Source organism: Cervus elaphus, chromosome 24, assembly GCF_910594005.1.
Source record: "Cervus elaphus chromosome 24, mCerEla1.1, whole genome shotgun sequence".
Taxonomy (NCBI): Eukaryota; Metazoa; Chordata; class Mammalia; order Artiodactyla; family Cervidae; genus Cervus; species Cervus elaphus.
In genome coordinates this window covers 20479748-20502752 of record NC_057838.1, presented here as the reverse complement: position 1 = coordinate 20502752, position 23005 = coordinate 20479748, and the positions used below count along the sequence as shown (strand labels likewise).

At 36.0% G+C, this 23005-nt stretch overlaps 1 protein-coding gene across 39 annotated transcripts in view; it reads left to right on the top strand.

The window, feature by feature from the left end:
* Positions 1-23005, top strand: part of CLASP2 (cytoplasmic linker associated protein 2) — a 170874-nt gene that overhangs the window by 93524 nt on the left and 54345 nt on the right. For 17 of the 39 annotated variants that reach the window (XM_043886914.1, XM_043886912.1, XM_043886905.1 and 14 more), the window contains 7 exons: positions 25-102; positions 772-939; positions 3727-3782; positions 4835-5008; positions 12834-12857; positions 14921-14938; positions 17048-17149. In XM_043886914.1, the coding sequence (XP_043742849.1) occupies positions 25-102; positions 772-939; positions 3727-3782; positions 4835-5008; positions 12834-12857; positions 14921-14938; positions 17048-17149 (620 nt within the window). Of the gene's footprint in view, positions 1-24; positions 103-771; positions 940-3726; positions 3783-4834; positions 5009-12833; positions 12858-14920; positions 14939-17047; positions 17150-17303; positions 17331-23005 lie in introns of all 39 variants that reach the window. The other 22 variants (XM_043886899.1, XM_043886913.1, XM_043886907.1 and 19 more) reach the window with 4 other exon arrangements.

Below are 23005 nucleotides of genomic sequence, written 5' to 3'. Positions count from 1 at the left end.
ATCTAAAGGTACTTTATTTTATAGGCATGCAGCTGTCTTGGTTGAAACTATTAAAAAGGGAATTCATGATGCTGATGCTGAGGCCAGAGTGGAGGCAAGAAAGTAAGTCTATAAGGTATTTTTGTGGTGGTTTAAACATACTTTGGTCTTTTTTCCAACAGAAATTATAGTGGGAGAATGAAAATATTGAAAGTGTCCCAAGCATTGTGTTTGATTCGCTCTTTAGTGAAATGGAGATTGATTTTTCTCCATTAAACCTGTACTGGTTGTCTTAACAGTTCATTTAGCCTTGTTGTTTATATATCCATCAGTATTCGTATTACATCATAACATATTCACTTTTGTTGTGAATAAAAATAACTAATTTACTGAGCATTTGTTATGTACCTGATACTTTCTAGGGCAGTAGGTATATGTTCTTTTCTAATCCTTGAAATGATCCAACGAAGGTGCTATCTCCTTTGGTAACTGAAGTTTCGAGATCTGGAAGTTTGCACAAGGCCACCTAAGTTGTAAAGATTACAGTCAGGTTTTGAACTGCGATCTCCTTTTCTCAAAAACCTGTTGTCTTCCTCCAAAAACTTGTTTAATTTAGAAAGTATTCACGTGGCACATTGTGGCTGTATTAAAAACCTTTGGTGTTAAAAACTTCTGCTCTTTTTGAATATACACAGTTTACGGTTAATGTGTAATCATGCAAAGTTATTTCTTTAACGTGTTCTTGTTTTTTTAGGAAAAACCCTTAAATTTTGTTGTTTATTTGTTTTACAGAACATATATGGGCCTTAGAAACCACTTCCCTGGTGAAGCTGAAACACTGTATAATTCCCTCGAGCCGTCATATCAGAAGAGTCTTCAGACTTACTTAAAGAGTTCTGGCAGTGTAGCATCTCTTCCACAATCAGACAGGTCCTCATCTAGCTCCCAAGAAAGCCTCAAGTAAGGTCATATAAATGATCATTAGTGATTACTTCCTCTTTTCAGCTCCACAGAGTTCCTTAAGTTGGATGATTGAGTATCTGATTGCTTTCTTCTTAAAGCCTTGAAAGAATGGTGACTGAATGTGCTTATTTCCTTTAGTCTGTTGCCTCAGGGGTTGGGTTACATGCTTGTATAACTTTTTGTCTTTGGGTTGAGTTTAGGGATTCAAAGTTTGTGCAAACATGTTCAGACATGTTTTGTTAGAATATGTTGATATCTTTGAGAAAGATTGGAAAGCACTAATTTGTATACTTTTTTTTAATACACCCAAAATAGTCCATATAGTAAGTAGCCCATTTCTCGGGCACTGCTGTGGAAGAATTATAATGGAGATTCAGAAATCGTCTTTAGAACTTTTACACAGCACTGTGTGACTGGTAAAAATGCCATTACTTTCTTTCCTCGCCTCTGGCATAGTTTGAGATTTCAGCAACTCCCTCCAGGGGACAAAATTATCTATAGTATCTGACTGACTTCTCTGTGACACCCCTCTCATCATTATGCTGGCCACCTCAAACCTTTGCTGCCTTGGCAGTTATACCCTATTTTTTGTTTCTCTAGCCCTATAAGATGGCTAAGATCCCTAGCAGTGGCCACAGATATCTGCAGATTTCTCCAGGGAAGAGCAGTTCACAGAACATCAGTCTGCCTCGCTGTAGTTGCTGTGTCTTTAGGGTCTTTGCCCCCAGAAAGACTGCTAGTTGCCTTGGCAACTTCCTGGTCCAGGACAGGTACCAGGGTGGGCAGGAGAGGTGTCTGGGGCACAATCGCAGGAGGTACTCACAGGATCTTATGAGTACTGTAGCAAATAAGAGTTCAGTGACTTACAAGTTTTCAGAGTAAAAGAAGATACGATTTGATTTAAAAAAATTATTGTAGGAATAATTGTACCTAAACTTCTATTTAAATTTGTGATAAATCCTTCACCTTGAATGAGCTCTGTTGCTTTTTTCCCCCTTTACTCTTACTTGCTTTACTCAGACTTTGTATATGAGTTGGCTGAAGATCATTGTTAAAATGCAGAATCTGAATTAGTAAATCTGGGATGGGACCTGAGATTTTTGCATTTTTTGCATCACACATTCCTAGGTGATGTCATTGCTTTTTGTCTATGGACCATTCTTTGAGTAGCAAAGATCTAAATAAGATATTTTTTTTTTTAATTTTTTTTTAAATAAGATATTTAGATACTCTAGTCGAACATCTTTAAACATAAACAACTTTGAAATCTGTGAACTTGAATCAATCTGCTTCAACATAACGGTTTTAGTAGACAGTTATAAAAATAATATTGGGTTTGATAACGAAATGCCAAATTTACCATTCAATAATAATAACTTAGGGCTTCCCTGGTGACTCAGACGGTAAAAAATTGGCCTGCAATATGGAAGACCCGGGTTCAATCACTGGGCCAGGAAAATCCCTTGGAGAAGGGAATGGCAACCCATTCCAGTATTCTTGCCTGGAAAATTCCATGGACAGAGGAGCCTTGTGGGCTGCAGTCCGTGGGGTCACAGAGTTGGACACAGCCGAGCGACTTACACACAATAATAACTTAAGAATATTTTCAGTAGTCTGACATTAACCTCTCTTCCCCTCACCTTTAAGATTTGTGGATAAGGAATTCCCTGGCAGTGCAGTGGTTAGGACTGCACGCGCCCACTGTCATGGACCCAGGTTCATTCCCTGATCTGGGAACTAAAAATCCCACAAGCCGACTTCTCTGGTGGTCCAGTGGTTAAGAATCCCCCTGCCAATTCGGAGAATACAGATTCGATCCCTGGTCTGGGGAGACTGCACATGCCCCAGGGCAACTAAGCCCGCGGGCCACAGCTGCTGAGCCTGCGCTCTACAGCCCCAGAGCCGCGGCTGCTGAAGGCCGCCTGCTCTAGAGCCCGAGCTCTGCAGGAGACGCCTCCACAGCCAGAATGCCTGGAACCACAACCAGAGGAAGCCGGCACAGCAACGACGATCGAGCGCAGCCAAAGATATAAAATTTTTTAAAAATCCCACAAGCCACATAGCAAGACAGCAAACGAATAAATGATTAATATAATAAAATAAAATTCATAGATACACTTTCCAGACCCTATTACATACTTAGACATGTTTATTTTGGGGCTTCAGAGTACCATTGTAGTTAAAGGTAAATAATCAGAAAAGATATTAAAGGAGGCAGTGGATTCTTTTGAAATGATTCTAATCACATTAATACATATTACCCTCAGCAGTAGTTTGTAGCTTTGTTTCTCTTGCCGCAGACAGTAACACTTAATAGCACCGCTGTAGATGGTGTGATATCTACAGAGTAATTGCTTGACTTGCCAGTGGCCACAACTGTTATGACCTAGGTGGTGGAGGCTTTGGTTTCACTGAGCTCCCTGTGTACTGGTAATAATACTCCCTGTCTCTCCTTCTAAGTAAAATACCTCAGAATAAAATTGTTGGAGAGTGCCGTTATTGAGTTCCCTGTTACAATATGTGTGCCGAGGACAAGAGTGAATAGCAGCCACCTGGTCCCTGATTCTGCAGAGCTTACAATCTTCATTCAGTGCTAGTTATTTCGTTTTTGCTTCACAGCTAATTTAGATACCATTGATACATGACAACAACTGTTCTGAAGTGATTTGTAAAAGAAAAATTGAAATCAAGTTCTTCTCAACTCTTCAGAAATCTCAGTGGTATTTCATTAAGTGTTGTCAGAAGAGTGATAAATTATTAAAAGTATTTCTTTTTACCTTACAGTCGCCCTTTTTCTGCAAAATGGTCTACAGCAAACCCATCTGCTGTGGCTGGAAGAGGTAAATTACCTTTTTAAGAGTCATAGCATATTTTACTTAATAAAGTAAAAGTGACTTTATAAATTAAAGTTACTGTGTAAAAAGCTTTTCTCACTCAGAGTGTCATCAAGAATTAATAACGTTTTCCTTAAAAGTTTTTGAAGCACATTAGAACTGTTTAAAAGCTAAACAGTTGAAAACAATAGCTTTTAAACTGTTTTAATGTGACCCACAAGGAGAAAATCATTTTACATAGTAAATACCACACATATACACTTTACTACCTGTGTTTGTATACCATATACATATACTACATACAATGTATTGTATGTAATTTTATACCTAGAACATACCTGTAATATGTAGTGTATTATATGTCAGTATAGTGTATAGTATAATCTGAAGTTCCAGGAAGTCTACTTACCTTTACTTATGACATACTGTGTTTTTCTGTTTTGTTTCATTTTTTTAAAGTGCCATCCTGACCCACTCAGTTAATTTCAAAGCCTTATGAATGGGTCATAACTCAGAGTTTATAAAACTCCTTATTAAAACTGAAAAACTAAGCACCAGAAATGTAATGACTTAATTTGCATTGCCTGAGAGTGACAGAACCTGAATTATTTTCTGAATTATCTTATCCCCGGACTAGTTCTACTTGCATTATTTTTATGGCCAAACAGTAGCTCTGCTGTCATCTATTTATCTTGTGTAGCACTTCAGTTTCATGAATCAGTTGTAAATATCATCATTCCATTTACCAAACAATCCTATGAAGTTTTACAAAGTATGGTTATTTTTTCCCATTTTTTTGGAAGGGGGAAATGAGGCAGAGAAATATTGAGAAAATTGTCCAAGAAGATTTACTTGCAACAACATTGAAACTGAGGCATCCTGATTTTAAAGTACTTTTCTAGTATCTAGAAAATAAAGTACTTTTCTATATCCATATGGCCACTATTTCCTTTTTGGATCATCATTCATTAGCTTGTGGTGATTTCAAGTTTATATAATTTTTATGCCGTTTGCAATGATGAAAATAATACAGGTTACCTTTCCTTTGTTTTTCATAGTATCAGCAAGCAGCAGCAAAGCCAGCTCTCTTCCTGGAAGCCTGCAGCGTTCGCGAAGTGACATCGATGTGAATGCTGCTGCCGGCGCCAAGGCACATCACGCCGCTGGGCAGGCTGTGCGAAGTGGGCGGCTAGGTGCAGGGGCCCTGAATCCAGGTTCCTATGCATCGCTAGGTAAGACAGCTCACGACAGAAAATCGCACTGCGTTTTCTCCCTGGTCTCAGGGAGCTAGTGAACCATCATCAGTTTCAGTAACTCATCATGGTGATATCTTTATCATTTCATTTCATATCTATCTGTCCAGTAGATAGATATCTTTATCTATTTCATTCTTTCTAATTATGAATAGTCCATACATTTTATATGATTCTGTCCTTGGAATGTAGTTCTGAGATATCTAAAATGCCCTATTTCTCCTTCTCTTCCTAATCATCTTAATCAGAGGAACAGTTCTTGATTCCTTGATTTGCCTGTAGAATTTTCACAGTTCTGCACTACTGCCACTTTCAGCTGCTGGTTACTGAGGAAGTTTGGCCTAGTACCCAGCTTCTCCATTCCCTTCTCCTATCTCTTTTCCCTTCCCAAGAAGGTAAAGGCTTTTGGGAATGTGGGAAAACTGCAAAGCTTAATCATAATCAAAGCTTAAAACATACATCCCCAAAGCCATTCAGAGTTTGTTTTTTATATCCATCAACCTTAAAAGTTTCAGGTTGGTTAGCCGTATTATTTGTCTTACTTTTGTGCTTCATTTTTCTTTCTCTTGAGTAGTAGTGGTAGAACACTAGGCAGGCAAACCATTGGCAGTCCGTAGGAAGTGCAGAGGTTCTGGGTGTATATGTAGCACATGATAAAGGTGGCATAGCTGCACCCAGTGAGGAAAGCATATGTTATTCACTAAATGGTGTTTAGACACGTGGCTTGCAATCTGGTACAAAACTAAGTTAGAATCACGTTTTACACTGTATAACAGTTTATTCCAGGTGACTAAAAAGTTGAACAAAAATATAAAGCAACTTGATGAAAACATAGTAGTTGAATATTCATCTAGTCTCAGGTTGAAGAAGACATTTCTAAGCATAAAAGCCAAAAAACCATGAGGGAAAAGTCCCTCAGATTGAAATCTGAGTGTAAAAATATAAAACAAGTGGCTGAAAACAGAAAGGGAAAAAGGTTTTGCCACGTACTGCAAAAAAAGCTAAAATGTCTCCAAGTTTTGAACATCTTGGGAAAACAGATGAGCTTATTTTTATAGAAAAAAAAATTTTTATATATATCAAGAAAATCATATTTCAGAGTTGCCACCAGAACAGATATTGAACCTTAGTTGTAATCAAACAGATGCAAATTGACCTGTAAATAAAACAAGAAAGTTTAAGTTAATGATTGCTAGTCATAAAGAATGCGGTTAAAAGTACAGATGTGAAATAATCATGGAGCAGTTTTATTTGAGTGGCATTTTCATGATACCCATGAAACTTTTTTAAAAAATGTTCAGTGTTTGAGCCTATAGTCCAGTGGTTTTAGATAATATGCCAAGAAATAAAAAGAACATTTATTATGTTTTTAATAATGTATTAGATTCAAGTTTGGTATGTTAAAAGGGGAAATGTTTAAGTTATGGTATATACCCTTATATATGCCATGCAGTCACTGACAAGTCATATTTTTAATAAAGATCAAGTGATATATCCTACCAAAAAATGTATGATAATTTCATCATTTTGTCTAAAATTATACATAGATGAAGGACTGGGCAAATATGGTTTTTTTGTAAGAGTCATCTATATCATTGCATGTAGCTAAAGTTCCTTTATATTTCTATATACAATGTTATATTGGATGAATATATCACAATTTAGTTTTCTATTGGTGGCCATCTTGGTTGTTTCCTGTTTTTTTTTTGTTATTATGAATAATACTTAGGAACATTTTTATTTATAGGACTGGACAAAAATGTTGACAAAGATGTCAACAGTGGGTTGATCACTGCTTTTAATTTTCATAAAACTTTTCTGTATTTGAAACATTACCTTGCTAGAGATGCATTATTATTTCAGTATATGAAAATCAATCAATACAATATACCTTGTAGTAGAACAAAGGACAAAAATCACCTGATCACTAGATGCAGAAAAGGCATTTGACAAATTCTGTCACCGTTTCATGATAAAAATACTCAATAAACTAGGATAGAAGGAAACTTTCTGAGCCTGATAAAGATACCTGTGAAAAATCCACAGCTATCATATATGACATGATGAAAGACTGGATGCTTCCCTGAAAATCAGGAACAAGATAAGGATGTCCACTCTTGCCCTTCGTAAGAGCATTGCCGTAGAAATTCTAGCCAGGTCAGTTAGGCTAGAAAAAGAAATAAAAAATACCGAGATTGGAAAAGAAGTAAAACTTGATCTTACATATAGAAAACATGATCATATATATAGAAAATCCTAAGAAATTCACAAAAAACTATTAGAGCTTATTAATGAGTTTAGCAAAAGTTGTAAAAGATAAGATCAATGTGCAAAAATCAGTTGGATTTCTAAGTAGAACGCTTTTCCGCCTGAGCTACGGGAGAAGCCCTCAGTTGGATTTCTAAATGCTAGCAGTGAACAATCTGAAAATAAAGAAAGCAGTTCCAATGACAATAACCTCAAAAAGGAAAAATACTTAGGAATCTGTATAACAGAAGAACTGTAAGACTTCTCTAGGAATAACCACTCCTGTGTTTCTCCTTTACTCTCACACTCACACTGCTGACACTAACGTGTGGAATTTCACACCAAGCAATTCTCAGACAACAGCTGGGTATCCTTCAATGCAATTCACCTGTGACATAATCTATATTAACACAGGCCTCACAGGTTAAAGGCTCCCGCCCTGACTCACCCACACTTCAGACATCAACTGCAAGTCCAGGTTGTTACCTGTGCTTCTGACCAACTGGCTATAAGTCAGAGGTGCCCTTGCCGCCCTCCTTTACAAAGAGTATTGAAGGATATGAATGAGCAGTCGGATGAAGAGATATCGGGGATGAGGTCTGGAAAAGTCTGAAGCCCAGAGCTTCTTTGCCTGTGGAGTTGCAGTGTGCCACTCTGCCAGTGTATGGGTATGTTCACCAGCCAGAACCTCTGAATCTTGTGCTTTTGGCACTTTATGGAGGCTTCATCACACAGTCTTAATTGATCATTTACGTGGTCTCCAACTCCACGCCCCTTTCCAGAGGATGGAGGATGGGCTGAACATTCCAGGCTTCAGACCATGATTTCATCTTTCTGGGACCATCCCACATCCTGAAGCTTATCCAGGAGCCCACCAGGAAATGCCTCATTAGAACAAAAGACACTCCTGTCACCCAGGAAACTCCACGGAATTTAGGAGCTCTGTCACATACCAAGCTTCCCTGGTGGCTCAGATGGTAAAGCGTCTGACTGCAATGGGGAGACCAGGGTTACGCGCCAGGTCACCAGCAGTAAATATTAGAACAAAAGGCACTCCATCCTACCACCAAAGAAATTACAAGGGGGTTAGGAGCTCTGTGCCAGGAATTAGGGCCATATGTGTGTTTTCTTTCACATTTGTACACTGAAAACTACAACACATTGTTAAGTGAATTTAAAGATCTAAATAAATGGAAAGACATTCATTGTTAAGATAGGAAATTGACCTACAGATTCAGTGTAATCCCTCTCAAAAGTCCAGCTCCCTTTTTACAGAAATTGACAAACTGCTCCTTAAAATTCATATGAAAATGCAAAGGATCCAGAATAGATGAAATGATCTTGGGAAAGAAAAGAGCAACTTGGTATACTCACACTTAACAATTTCAGTACTTACTTCAAAGCTACAGTAATTCAGTCTATGTGATACTGGCATAAAGATAGACATATACGCCAATGCAAAGTATTGGGAGTCCAGAAATAAACCCATATATCTCTGATCAGTTGATTTTCAACAAGGGTGCCAAGACCATGCAGTAGAGAAGAATTGTTTTCAACAAATGATGCTGGAACCACTGGATAGCCACATGCCAAGAAATGAATTTGGACCCCTACCTCATACTGTATCCAAAATATTAACTCAAAATAGATTAAAGACCCAAACGTAAGAGCTACAGCTATAAAGCTCTTAGAAGGAAACACCTGTATAAATCTTCATGACCTTGAATGATGCGATGTTTTCTTAGATACTTTACCAAACACACACATCCACAGAGAAGCTTTATCAAGGTTGGACTTCATCAAAATTGAAAATTTTGTTTCAAAGGGTACCATCAAGAAAGTGAAGAGAAAAAAAAAGAAAGTGAAGAGACAACACACAAAATAGAGAAAATGTGCAAATCATGTATCTGATTAAGGACTTAGATCTCAAATATTTTTATAACTCAGTAACAAAAAGACAGTTCTGTTTAAAAAATAGGCAAAGGATTTGAATACGCATTTCTCTGAAGACAATACACAAATTACCAATGAAAGCACATAAAAAGATGCTCAACATCATTAGACATTAGGGAAATGAAATTCAAAAGCACCTCTTCATACTTACTAGGATGGCTGGTGAAGATATGGAGAAATTGAAACATCACATACTGCTCATGGAATGTAAGCAGAGCCACCCTGGGAACAGCTTCACAGTTTCTCAAAAAGTGAAACATAGAGTTATGATGTGACGTAGCAGTTCCACTCCTAGCTGTTAACCCAAGACAAATGAAACTTATGTTCTCATTAAAATATATACATGAATAAATGTTCAAGCAACATTATTCATAACAGCCCTAAAGTGGAAACAACTCCAAATGTTCATCAGCTGGTAAATGGTTAAGCAGATATGTAGATACAATGAAACGGAATGTTCCTCAGCCATAAAAAGGGTCATATTACATAAAAATGAAATACTAGTGCATCCTCTAAGATGGATGGAACCTGAAAGCATTATAAAGTTAGGTACAAACTGGCACATTTTATGATTCCATTTACATGAAATGCCTAGAATAGGTGAATCCACGGAAACATAAATTAGTGGTTACTAAGTGATGGGAGTTGGGAAAAATAGAGGGTGACATTAGTGGGTGTAAGATTTCTTTTTGAGGTGATGAAGGTGTTCTGGAATTGGATATTTATGAGGGTTGTGCAGTCTTGTGAATATATTAAAAGCACTGAATTGTGTACTATGAAAGTGAATTTTATGGTACATGAATTATACATTAATTTTTTAAGTGGGGAAAAATGGGAAACAATAAAATTTACTCATTGTGAGTCTTAACAATAAAAACATATTTCATAGCTTTTATTTTTTAGTACTAGGAAGAAAATACTGAATTTGAAATGTTTTAATGTGAATTTGAAAGCCATTTTCTGCAATGTTTTTTTCATAAGAAAGTCATAACAGTGCCATGAGATTCCTTAATTTGTTTCTTTGGTTCCTTAAGGTTTGAAGGGCATGTTTGCTTTCTTACAGAAGGGAAAGGTACCCTCTGTCCTCTTTTTTTCATTCTGACCCAGGCTCACTCTCAGGGACAGTGAGATACTTGCCTGTGGCTCTTTCCAGGGCTTAGAGAATAGATTTTCTCATCCTTTCTATTTCTGTGTCTTTTTCTCTTCCTTACTGTCTTCCTTCCTTCCCTCCCTCCCTCCTTTCCTCTCTTCCTCTTTCCTAGACGCCCTCCTCCCCTCTTTCTCACCTTTCTTATACAGATGTGACTTGTGTTTTCTTTGTTTCCTTCACTTTGATTCTTGTTTATTATAGCTGAACATTTATGGATCCAGAGATAATATGCCTCTGTATTAAAATAGTCTCTCAGTCCATCAGTAGGTTGCTAAAAGATGAGCACCTGAAAGCTTGTTGAGTTCTATGCATTCTGAGTTTGACATTGCCAAGGCATCAACCTGGAATTGTTTTGGAGGCAAGATAGTATATGAGAAAGAATTACATACAATGGCAGAAAGCTCAGGAGAGAGATCTGTGCTTGAGATTAGGTCAGGAAATGATTAGAGATTGTTCTTATTATAATCTTTCAATACTAAACTCAATACATTACTTAAAGCAGTTGTCACTGGGCTTTTCCTCCACTAAAGTACTGAATCCTTTTGACATTGGGATATGATGAGTGTTTTGAGGTTTACCCTTTAAAACTTTATCCTGAAGAAGAAGTTGGGTAGAATGGGAGACAGGAATTTCTCTTGAGGAAACCTTGATATATCTATGCCAAATTTATGAGTATTTGTTCTCAATGGCTGGGTTTGTGAGATTGCCTAAAGGAAAAAAAGTAAATGGTTTCAGTGGTGTCATGTGACAGAAGTAAGACTTCTGTTCATTGAGGAAGAAGTTGGAAGGAGAGTCTGCGTAAATTATCCCTATGCTTAATGATTGAGAAGAAATGAAAAAACATTGTAGGAATTATCCATAAAGGTTAATGAACTTTTTGTTTTTTAAAATTGAGGGAGTTACATATGTTTGTATACTAAGTTGGTAGGATCAGTAGAGAAGAAAAAGTTAAAATGCAAGAATGAGAAGAAATTGCTTATGGCCAGAATTCTTGTGAGAGGCATAAGGAATAGGGTGTATAGCGCTAGGGAGTTAGCCTTGGATGTTGAAGGGTCATCAGCGTCACTGAGGCAGGGGGAAGAAAAGGAAGGAGGAGGTAGATTGACATGTCTTCAGGGCAGCTGGGCGTAGCGAACCCATGTCATCAGGAGTTTGTTGTGTCTGTGTTTTCATGTTTGAGGGAACAGAGTCAGGACACCGTGCTAATAAAAAGCAGGATGTCTGAGAGGTGACTTGAGGTGTGGAACAGCTTGTTGAGGGGTCACAAGAGGTAGGGTGCTCTTCTGGCCTTCCTGCAACCACCCACACATTTAAGAGACCTGCTGGAAGAACTCACACGACTTAGCTGTACTCACGGCTGAGGTTTATTAAAGCAAAAGGACGCACCTCAGGATCAGCAAGGGGAGACAACCCATTGGGCGTTCTGGAGGCGTCGAGGCACGGGCGTTCAGAGTTATCCCTCCCAGAGGCAAAATGACAGGCTGTATGAAACATGCTCCTCCCTCCGGCAGTGACTGTAGAATATGTGCATGGTGTTTCTGCCCAGAGAGACTCCCTTAAGACTCAGCCCAGGGTGAGGGCAAAAGGGCACTGCCATACACCCAGCCACAATTACCAGCATCTGTTCTCCCAAAAAGAGAGCAGGTATTCCCCATAAATCACATTGTCTGCAAAAACAGTTCAGGCCTGTTCCTTTAACAGGAATTCAATACCTTGTCCCCAACACTGAAACAATCAGGATCCAGAACTAACTTCCCAACGGCCAGCTAAAGGCCAGCCCTGTAACTAGGCTCTTCTTAAGAGTATCAGGTCTGCTATGTTAATAATTTTCTGCACAGTCACTCAAGGCCAAGCCTGATGATTACCCTCGTTTCTAGCAGTGCCTTTATGCATGACTTTGTGGTTTTATAGTTGTCTCTGTTGGGGCACCTCAGTGTAGTGGGGTAGAAAATTAGAGTTGTTTGATTTATCCATATTTCAGAGCTTACAGGGCCGAAAGTGCTAGGAAAGGATGGGGTGAGGAAGCAGCAAGGCAGTAGAAGGAAGATAATGACGGAAGAGCTAAATTTAGAGTGGAATTTGGGGGTGTGCTCTAGTCTATAGAGGAAGAAAGAAAGCGAGGCGAACTGTCTTAGATTATGAGAGGCTCAGCAGAACCAAGCAGGAGGTTTGTCTGATGGTGGAGGCGTCCAAGGTTGGAACATGGGCTTCTCTAACTTCTCCAGGCAAATAAAAATTAGACTTCTTATCAATTCAGTTCTTTTTTTTGGGGGGGGGGGTAATCTTTGTCTCACAAAGGAAAACTCATTTAATCTAGTATGTTTTAATTGAATAAAAGGTTCATGTCTGTGCTATGAATTCTGTCTTCTTAAAAATAATGTTTTCTAGGGGTTATAAAATCTTTTTCTAATATACCAAGTTTTCCTCTGTTCTTTGCTTGCTCTTTCATCAAAGAGGATACTTCTGACAAGATGGATGGTAAGAACTTCCTTTTCTAATTCTACTAAAAAATTTTATGGTTCTTGGATTCTATGAATATCTTTGTTCTCTTAATTTCTGAAAATAGACTGCTTATTTAGCAGCAGTCTTAATGTGAAAATGGTTCCGTAATTCTCTGATTGAATTTGGGGCTAGACATATCCATTTTGGGTTTCTCAGTTTATTCAAATACTAGATTACTGTTTGTTATAAGTTAAATCAATTTTCTTAACTTCTTTTAACCTGAGCCCTTAGAATATTCTGGGTTTCTCAAGTCTTTCTCAGAAATACTAGATTCAGGAGAAAGGAGTCTCATAAGTAACATGATTCAATTCTTTAATTTACTAACCTCTGCTATAGAGAGAGACAGATGACATATTATACAGTTTCATATGTCTCCTCTGGCGGCTCAGTGGTAAAGAATCTGTTGCCAGTACAGGAGACACATGAGACTCAGGTTCGATCCCTGGGTCGGGAAGATCCCCTGGAGAAGGAAATGACAACCCATTCCAGTATTCTTGCCTGGGGAAATTCCATGGGACAGAGGAGCCTGGCAGGCTATGGTCCATGGGGTTGCAAAAGAGTCAGACACAACTTAGCGATTAAACAACAATAACAGTGGTCATCTATGAAGATGAAATGCTAGGTACAGATGCTGTCTTTTTAAGAGTGTGTTTCAAATGAACATTTAATCAAAATTGAACTTATTTTGAGCTGTACATTTTAAATTTCATTATTTAGTTTTATCTTTAGTTGCTTGATCCAATATGATAATTTTTATCTGTATGATATTTTTGTCTAGTACTAGACTGTATTATCCATACTTTCCCTTCACATCATCAGATACTACAGTGTTATCTAGGAACTTGAACTTTTTTGTAAGAATTTGTAAGAAGATCATGAATCTGTAAGTCACAGTATGAGATCTAGGAAAAATGGAAAACTGTGTTTTTCTATCAATTATTACATAAACTCTGAAACGGGCATATCTTCCACTCTGATGATTTATTTAATCTTGACTTGGGTACATGAGTGTTATTTATAATTGGTCTCTGTGCTTCTCTTCATGTTTAATGTATTTCATAAATTTAAGAAATTATTAAATGAAAACCCACCAAGAGATAGTTTCTATATTTCAGACCATGTGATATCACTTCTATCACTGAGAGTCTGGATCCTTGAAAAACAAATTATTCTCACTTTCCAGATCAAAATTTTTCTTGTTTGGGTCAGAAACATCAGCCTATTTGAGAAATCATCTGTGTTATATAATGTGATACTCTAACTGATGTTTAGTCCTGCGTTTAAAAAAAAAATCTACATGCGCGCACAGAGAGAAACATCTGTCATTGCTCTGTAACAGTAGTGAGTTCTGATGTTCATCCTCGATACTTTTTGACTGTGCTGTGCAACTTGTGGGATCTCAGTTCCCCAGGGAGTGAACCTCAGACCTTAGCAGTAAAATGTGGAGTCCTAACCAGGGTTCTCTACACTTGATAATTTTTTTGCTAGCTTTTACAACATCTTGGGGAGTACAAAAAAAGCTTGACTAAACAGCTGATAGAGTCATAGGTAGGTAATGCTTTGATGAAAATAATACGGCCTAGGTCATGGTGTTGATTCCCATGTTTGTCAGTTTCTAGTTCTTTCTTGGACTCCCTTTTGAAAATGCTCAGCAAGTATTCTTACACTGGAAAGATATATTGAAACATTTGTTTCGAAGAGATCAGTGACAGAGTTGTATCATTCTCGAGTAATTAGTTTTGTTACTTTTCTTCATTTAAAATTTTCAGTATGAAATACAGCAGACAAACTGGTTTATTACAGAATTTTGCTATTTTCAGTTGTCTAGTTTTAACTTTTTTGTGCTGTGAATCTTTAGGTTACCTCAAATTTTGTTTTATCTCAAAACCTTTTAAAAGCTAATTTAAGGCTATCAAACTAGAAGATACTTTTTTCTTTTGCCCTTTTATTTTCATCTTGGGTGGGAGGCACAAGGAAAGTCTTAATATCAACATTGGCAGACTTTGTTGAAATGTTATTGTTTTATTTCTCTTATTTAGGAACAGCATCTGAAGATGGTAAGAATTAAACATTTTGTTAGTAACACAAAAATATTAATATTTTCATTATTAGGAATTAAACATTAAAAACTAAAATAGGCTACTTTCTTTGCAAATCCATAATTTGCCAGCTGTGCTGCTTCTACATTTTGTGTTTGGTTGTGTTAGTTATTCATGCAGATTTTTTTTTTTTTAATCCTTCATCCTGGAGTTTTGCTGTGTATTTTGCATTATCTCATGCTGGAAAAAACATAATTGCTTCACATGTTTAATAATACCTAGTATAAAGTTACATAGTTTCATTTTTTCTGTAGTGACATTAATGCTTTTCTTTTGTGTTTTTGTTTTTTAATTTTTGCCAGTTCATTTATACTTTGTGAGTGCACACACCATTGCTTTATCATTGGAGTTTAAATATCATCCCATTTAAATGCATTTATTTTGTCAGCTTTTAAATGTATCTTTGATTTTGAATCAGTGCCTGGGGAATTGCATATGATTTGAATTTGGAAATACAGAAACCTTGCTAGATATAATACTTTATTTTACTGAACCAATTTACCTTTTTAAAAATATTTATTACTTTTCAATTTGGAGAAAGGAAAAACTTCAGTGTTTTTATTTATCCTACTTGAAGGCTATCTTATTAATTAAGCCTCTGATATGAAACACAGTCTTTTTCCTAAATTTTACGAGTGGCATTTTCTTGTAATACAACCAAGTAGATTTGACATTTTGATGGTCTCATGTTTACTCTGACATATTTGAAATATTTTCATATTTTAAGTTTTAGAATACTTTATAGAAATGGTTTCTGGCACCGTATCATTATAATTTAGATGGTAATATAAAAAATAATTTATCCTAATAGTTTATCCTAATTTCTTTATTATAACGGATTAATTTTGCATTTCAAAAATAATAATTTTCTTTCTGTTTTACTTCTTAGTCAGGAGAACATCATGTCCTATTCTAAGCAGACTCTGTAAAAGGGTGAAAGTCCCGAATCATGAGCTTTTTAGGGGCCTTGAAGAAGTTGATAGAATGAAAGGATCTACCACCTGCACTTCTCATTTTGCTTCATTTTATTCCTTGTTCTTAGTTATTCTCTTCTCTTCCCTCACTCATTTCATAATTTTGAAATTTTCCTTACCTTTAGATATGTTTTCTTAATTAATATTGCTGTATCAGGCTAGCCTTTAGATCGCGATTGCCCTTCAAGTTGTTCCTTTTAAATGAAAACAATTCGGAACCCTTCTTCACGATCACGTTGGTATGGGTTCCAATGTGATGGCGATTGAGGCTGTTGCTCGAGAACACCGAAGTACCTACTAGTAATATATTTTTGTTTTTTCTAATGACAGTTTACTTAAGCACTTCGATAAATAAGCATTCTCTCCTTTGGTTCAAGAACTCTAGAAACATTTCTGCGCCTTGGTTTCATGGAAGGGGATGAAACAGTAATAGAGAAGGAAGGAATACTGATTGGAGGTAGAGAAGGAAATGTGTAGAGAAAGTGCCAACTCCTCTGTGATTGTTGTTTCCTCAAATAATTTTATAAATGGAAGTTGGTTGCTTGGGGAAAGAATAGTAAACGTGTCCATGTACATCTGTAGTACTCTGATGTTTAGCACAGTATATAAAAAGATATTTAAAAAAAAAGATATTTTAGCTAGTATTGTATCTTCTTGCAAATCCCTTCGGAAGTACGTTTTCAGTTAAAAAGACTGGGTTGTTGTTTCTAAGCTTAGGCTTGTATTTTAAACTATAGGCTGAATTTGAGAATAAATTAAATTTCATGGAAACTGAAGAAGTGCATGCCTGTGGTAATTATCTTAATTATAACTACTGGACTAATAATATCAAACCGAGAATGGAGATCTTTTAGCTTGACTTTACTTTTACCCTTAAAGGAGAGTTAGTTTATGGTGCAACACATAAAAAACAGTATATATTTTTAAAATTTCAAGGGAACTCTAATCTTTAAAGTGAAGTTTACAGTGTTACAGAATTTAACAATACTTGAGAAGCACACCCAATTAGAAAATTAAAGTGAGTTTTTTTTTCCCTCATTACTATATATTATAGAAAAATGTCTGTAGTTATCTAAATCATTTTATTCTTTAGGCCGGGTGAGAGCAAAGCTTTCAGCACCACTTGCTAGTATGGGAAATGCCAAGACAGATTCCCGAGGAAGAAGTCGAACAAAGATGGTGTCTCAGTCACAGCGTATGTATTACCTATTAGTTCTCTCGTGTTTCTACTGTGTTAGGATAAGCGTGTTCTTTGTATGTTACTGTATTAGGAGATTGACCAGTGGAAAAAGACAAAACTAATTCCCAAAAAGACAAGCCACATACTGAGTTCTTGTTCTGTACTTTAGGTTCATCATCACCTGACAAAAATGAAGGTATTTTTTTTTTCAATGTTTTGGGTCAGTTGTTGTGCATGTTTTCGAACTTTTGGAGTGGGTGTTGTCTTGTCTTTGGTGTGTTATTAGGGCTGCATCATTGATACCTGCCACTTAGAAAGAGAAACTTCATCTGTTATACAGACTTTTGCATGGAGATATTTTAAATAACACAAATCTTTTAGCATTAAGGTTTTCACAGTCTACTCAGAAACTTTAAATGTGGAAAATTGTGCTTTTTAGGGGCAAAATAATTGCTTTATGTTAGCATCAAATCTGGCTGCATCTAGCTAATATTATTCAAGGACAGATATGTAGTATCCTTGTACTTTCCCTAAAATCCATTAGAATACAGTCAGCATTTTTGGCAGGTATATACTGATTCATAAAGAGGAAACAAATTGAAATGACCAGTTTTGTTAATATTCCTTGTTAAATTTAAGATTTATATTTTTGCACTTTCACTGGAAGCTGAGTTTCTCATAAGCACAACTATTAAAAAGCACAATTTTGAATTCTAGGTAAAATGAATGATCCATTCCTCTATGTTCCTGAATAGTAGTATATACATTTATGGCATAATTAATTTAAAAGAGATCTCTTTCCTTCTTTATCAAGAAATTTTCCTTAGTACATGTCTCTTAGAACAGGAATTTTTTCTAGGGAGGTTCTTCTTGATATCAATACTTGGCCATTTTAGAAAGAAATACATGTAGCTATCTTCTACTGTTCTTTAGATAATATTTCAGGATACAGATGCCTAGTTCGTCTGTTTTTTAGCTTGATTCTTGAGTCTTGGTATTAGGGAAAGGAGCTGGGCTTGGAGGGCGCCAGGAGATGATTAGACAAGTCCAGCCTAGCAGATTCTCTTCTTTCCACGGTCAAAAAATCCAGTCAGGGTAAAGATTGGAGCACTCAACAAGAGTCCTGAAAAGAAGCAGGAATGCTCCAGTAAAATTGGTCTGCAAATTGAGGATTATTTACAAATAGGAAAAATGGCAAATGCCTTCTGGGTAAGGGCTCTTTCCCCAACCAAATTAGGAGTAGATCACATCACATTCTTCCCTGATCTTGTGTATTTTTAGAGTAATTGTTTAAAGTAACTTAATCTTTAGCAGTGTAACATGGAAGTTTAGAGCCTTGCTATTCCAAATGTGGTGCCCAAACCAGCATCAGCATCACCTGGGAAATGCACACCTGAGAAATTCACCACAGGTGTACTGAATTCAGTCTTTAACAAGATCATTAAGTGATTTCTGTTACAGTCAAGTCTGAGAAGTATTGATTTAGATCATGGTATCTGGAGCCGTACTTCCCAGAGTTGATCATGGCTATTCCAGGTTATTTAAAGTTGTTATATTTCTGTGTACTTCTAATATAAACAGTAAAATGAAGAGGATAATCTTAACAGGATTGTTGTGAGGATTAAATTAGTATATTTGCCTGAGCACAAAGTACATGCTCTATATTTTAGCTGATAAAATTGATCTTGTTTTTCTTAGTGCAGTGTCAACTGAATTTTATACTCCTGTTGTGCACTTTTCTATACCTTGTTAGTCTTACGGCCTTCAGGAAACAAAAATAATGGTGAAGGAAATTTAAAGCATAAGGAAAAGTAAAGATAGCAACCAGAGACTGTATCTGGTATCTTAAGGATAAAACTCAATTTCATGTGAGGTATTTTACTGAGTTTTCTTCTAAAGTAATACTAAGACTGAACTCATGGCAGAGATTCAAAGTGCTTTGTGTATGATTTTTTAATATATTACTTAAGGACCTCCATTTTAAGAATATCCTAACTACTGATCATATCGAGAATATACAATAATTTTTTATATTTGGTCTTTGACATTGAAACCCTATGCACAGTACTTCAAATCCTCTCCTAGAGTGTGAGAACATAATAATAGGCTTTTAGACCCAGTAAGATTTTAAGATCAGATAACTTTCCGACAGTAAAATCACTTAGGTTTTAAATCATACTGGTGAGGTTTTTATTTGCTTGCTTATATATTTATTTGAATAACTGTTTGATTTCAAATTCTTTTGAAAAAAGATATTGCAGCTTTATATAATTTGATTCAAGTCTCTTTACACACATCTACACAGAAATATTACTATGATCTCCATCTTCACTTTGTTGTAATTTGTAATGAAGTAATTCACTAGGGTTTGCATGGTCTTTCCATATTTTTATATCACCATTGAAGGGAAAAAAAATTCTCTTGAGTCAAAGCAGGTTTGTTCTAATGGCTAACCAAAAATAAATTGAAAGCAGACCCAATGGAGGGACTTCCAGGCTTAATTATTTACTTAAAGAGTGTGTCTTTTGTTGTTGGTAGTGACTGATTATGTACAAATGATTGTACAGCCTGTCAGAAATTTTGTCTCCCCACCCACCCTGCTACTGTTCAGTTTTTTTCCCTCAGTGTCTTAAGAAAGATAAAATCTGTAGCTTTTTCATGTAATTTTTCTTCAGCTAGAAGATGCTGTAATTCTTCCTTACCTATAGTTTTTAAATTAAATGTTTAAATAACAAAAATTTAAACATTTAATTATTTAGATTTTAGGCCTATCAGAAGAAAAGCTGAAAAATCTGCACTTTTACACCTTCATTTCATCTGCTTTGTACATTAGTGTCTGATTTCAGTTATCAGCTGTAAAAACTACTCAGTGTTCTGCTTTTGTTAAAGTTTGCTTTTTTTGCTTTAGGATTTTTAATTTTCAAAACTGACTAAAGCTTTCTTATTTCCATCTGCCATGCATTTTAAATCTGCTCCTTCCCTCTTCATGGATTATAACCCTTACCCTAATTCTGCCTTTACACTTGTTCAGGATCACAATCTGCTAATACCATTGGTGGTAAGAATCTATAGACTTTATATGTGCATCAGTTGTTTGATCATCTATTTTCATTATCAAGAATGGGTTCTATTCAGCAGAAATTCTTAACATTTAATGTTCTATCATTTTGTAGCCATCATTGGGGTAAAATTTCCCAATTATGATTTTCCTGTGACCTGTCCTTATTTGTTACCAAAACCCTGGTTTTTTAAAATTATCCATGTTGATCCCACAAGTGTAAACATCCCAAAGCAGGGGAGCTTTAGTAATGCCTTGAAAGTATCTCATAAAAAGTACAAAACGACGATTTGAAAACTTTAGGCAGCACAAGAGAAATTAGTTACCCAATTTCAAATTTTGCAAATTAGAATATTTTCTAGTAGCATGATATTGCTAGGTGCATCATACTCTTTTTTATCAACTGTGGTTTTCCTTGAAGACATAATTAACCTTTGTAGTTCTTTTGTTGGGGAAAGAGCCATGATATTTTCTTCTTCTAAGTATGAATGATTGCAAGATGGGTTGTAGCACTGGATTATCATGCTGTTCATGGCGGTAGTGGAGAAGAGCATGAAATGATTAACACTGCCAATTGCATTTCCTAGGACAGGGCATGAATCAATTCAAATATATAGAGAGTGAGCTTGCATAGTTTTGATAAACTAAACAAATCTAGAATAGATGGAGTGATTACTCTTGCTTCTATACTGCATGTTTCTTCTCTGCTGAATAGATCCATATCTCAAGGAATTCTCCAGTTTCCTACCAACACCTTCACCTCCTAAACTTATATTGGTTTTAACAGAATAACATGTTGTATGTGGTCAGTTCATTATTTATACTTTTTATATTGTTACATTCCCATAAAATATTCCATCAGCTTACCTTGCATTGTGAGTTTGTGGCATGTTGGGTGTTTGGGTGTTTTTGGTGTGTATGTTTAGTTTAGATGCTGCATGGAGAAATAGGTGCCTTGTGAGTATCCCTAAGGTTATGACTGAAAGAAACCTCATCTAAAGATTCTTCACCTGAAATGTCATGGAACAATTCAAATGAACCATCATTTTTAAAGTACACTTGTGTAATTTCCCTGCAATAATTTAGAATTCTTTCTACACAAATAATAAAGTGTCAATTTCATCATAAACATTGCTTTGTTTTACAGTATTGCTATAAACAGCAGAAGATGAGTTTCATATTGTATACTGGTAAAGTTTAGGAATTAAGCATGAGTTTAAATTGTATTCAGGAACACAGTGCCAAGAAAACAGTAACAAGGGTCACAGATCAGCAACCCATGGATCATATCCAATCTGCCTCTATTCATGTATTATTTGGTCTATACAACATGATAAAAATCAGAAAATGCCACAGCTTCCATAAAAAAAAAAAAAATCCAAAAATATGGCCAGGACAGCCCTCAAGACAGGACTGATTTGACCTAAAAAGTCACCACTCCCTCCCTTGAACTCAGCACTCCTTCCTCAGTGATGTTCCCCGCTTCTCCCCATTGACTTTGAGTCTTTAACCTTTGCTCTGTGGAAGTGAGGCATGGCTGGGTAAGATGATACAAGGTGAGCGGTGACTGTGGAGAAGTGCCCAGCAAAGAGGAAACATTGCTTTCATGAAGTTTTATTTAAGTGCAGGTTTAACTTTTATAATGCTACTGTCCAGAATCTAGAGTTAAATTATACCTTGGACTTAACTAGTTTATTTTCCTTTTCAGTGCAGACACAAAATGCTCTGATTGACAAGGAGCTTACCCCTTTAAAAACTAATTATGCAGTTCTAGTTTAAACACATGTTTCTTTTTTTAAAAGTCTTACCCCCCTGAGATTTTATCCAGCTCCCTCTTTCTACCTGACCACATCTTTTCTCTTCCAAGACTGAAAATTACTAGTTTTGAAAGAATCTACTTTCTTTGACATTTATTTGCCCATTAATCTTGTTCTACCCTCAGTACACATCTTCATGCCAGACTTTGGCCACCCAAGACCCCTTTTTTATTTGAAGGCAAATAGCAAAACCCGTTTCTTTTTTAGCTGGCCCAACTTTGTAAACATTTAAAATTTAATCTTGGGACTTTCCTGGGTTTCTAATGGCTAAGACCCACACTTCCACTGTGAGGGGCACGGGTTCTATCCCTGGTTGGAGAATGAAGATTCTGTATGCCACTCAGTGTTGCCAAAATAAATAAATAAAATTTAATCTTGTAAAAATTTTAAAATATATGCAAGTAACAAGATAGACAACTTTGTTATGCCCATTTCAAGGCATCTCAACAGGCAAACTGTTTTTAACAGGAAGCAAATTTTCCTATTATATTCTTTTTTTTTTTTTAATTTTCCTATTCTTAACAAGAATGTTATCAATAATAGAATTACTGTTTCCTTATAAATGTATAGCTTTAATAGATAGCTTTTTTTTTCTATAGATAGCTTTTTAACATATAGCTCTAGTTACATGAAATGTATTGTTAGATAAGTTATTTCTTTGGAAACCTTTTCTACTATTTATGTTCTGAAATCATAATAGTGTTTTCCTTATTAAACATAACATCTTATATTCCCCAAAATTGAAAATATATTTACATGATTTATCATTCAATCCTAGTATGTGCGTATACATATATATATATATATATATGTTTGTATGTGTGTATATATATATATGGTATATCTTTTTATTCCAGGTTTTCAGTGTATATAAAGCTTCCTTAATCTGTTTCCTTGGAACTTAGAACTTGCCATTGTATCACAGGTTTCTCAGATGTACTTCTTGAATTTTTATCCTTTCGACAAAGATCTCTTAGAGTTCACAGGTTAACATCT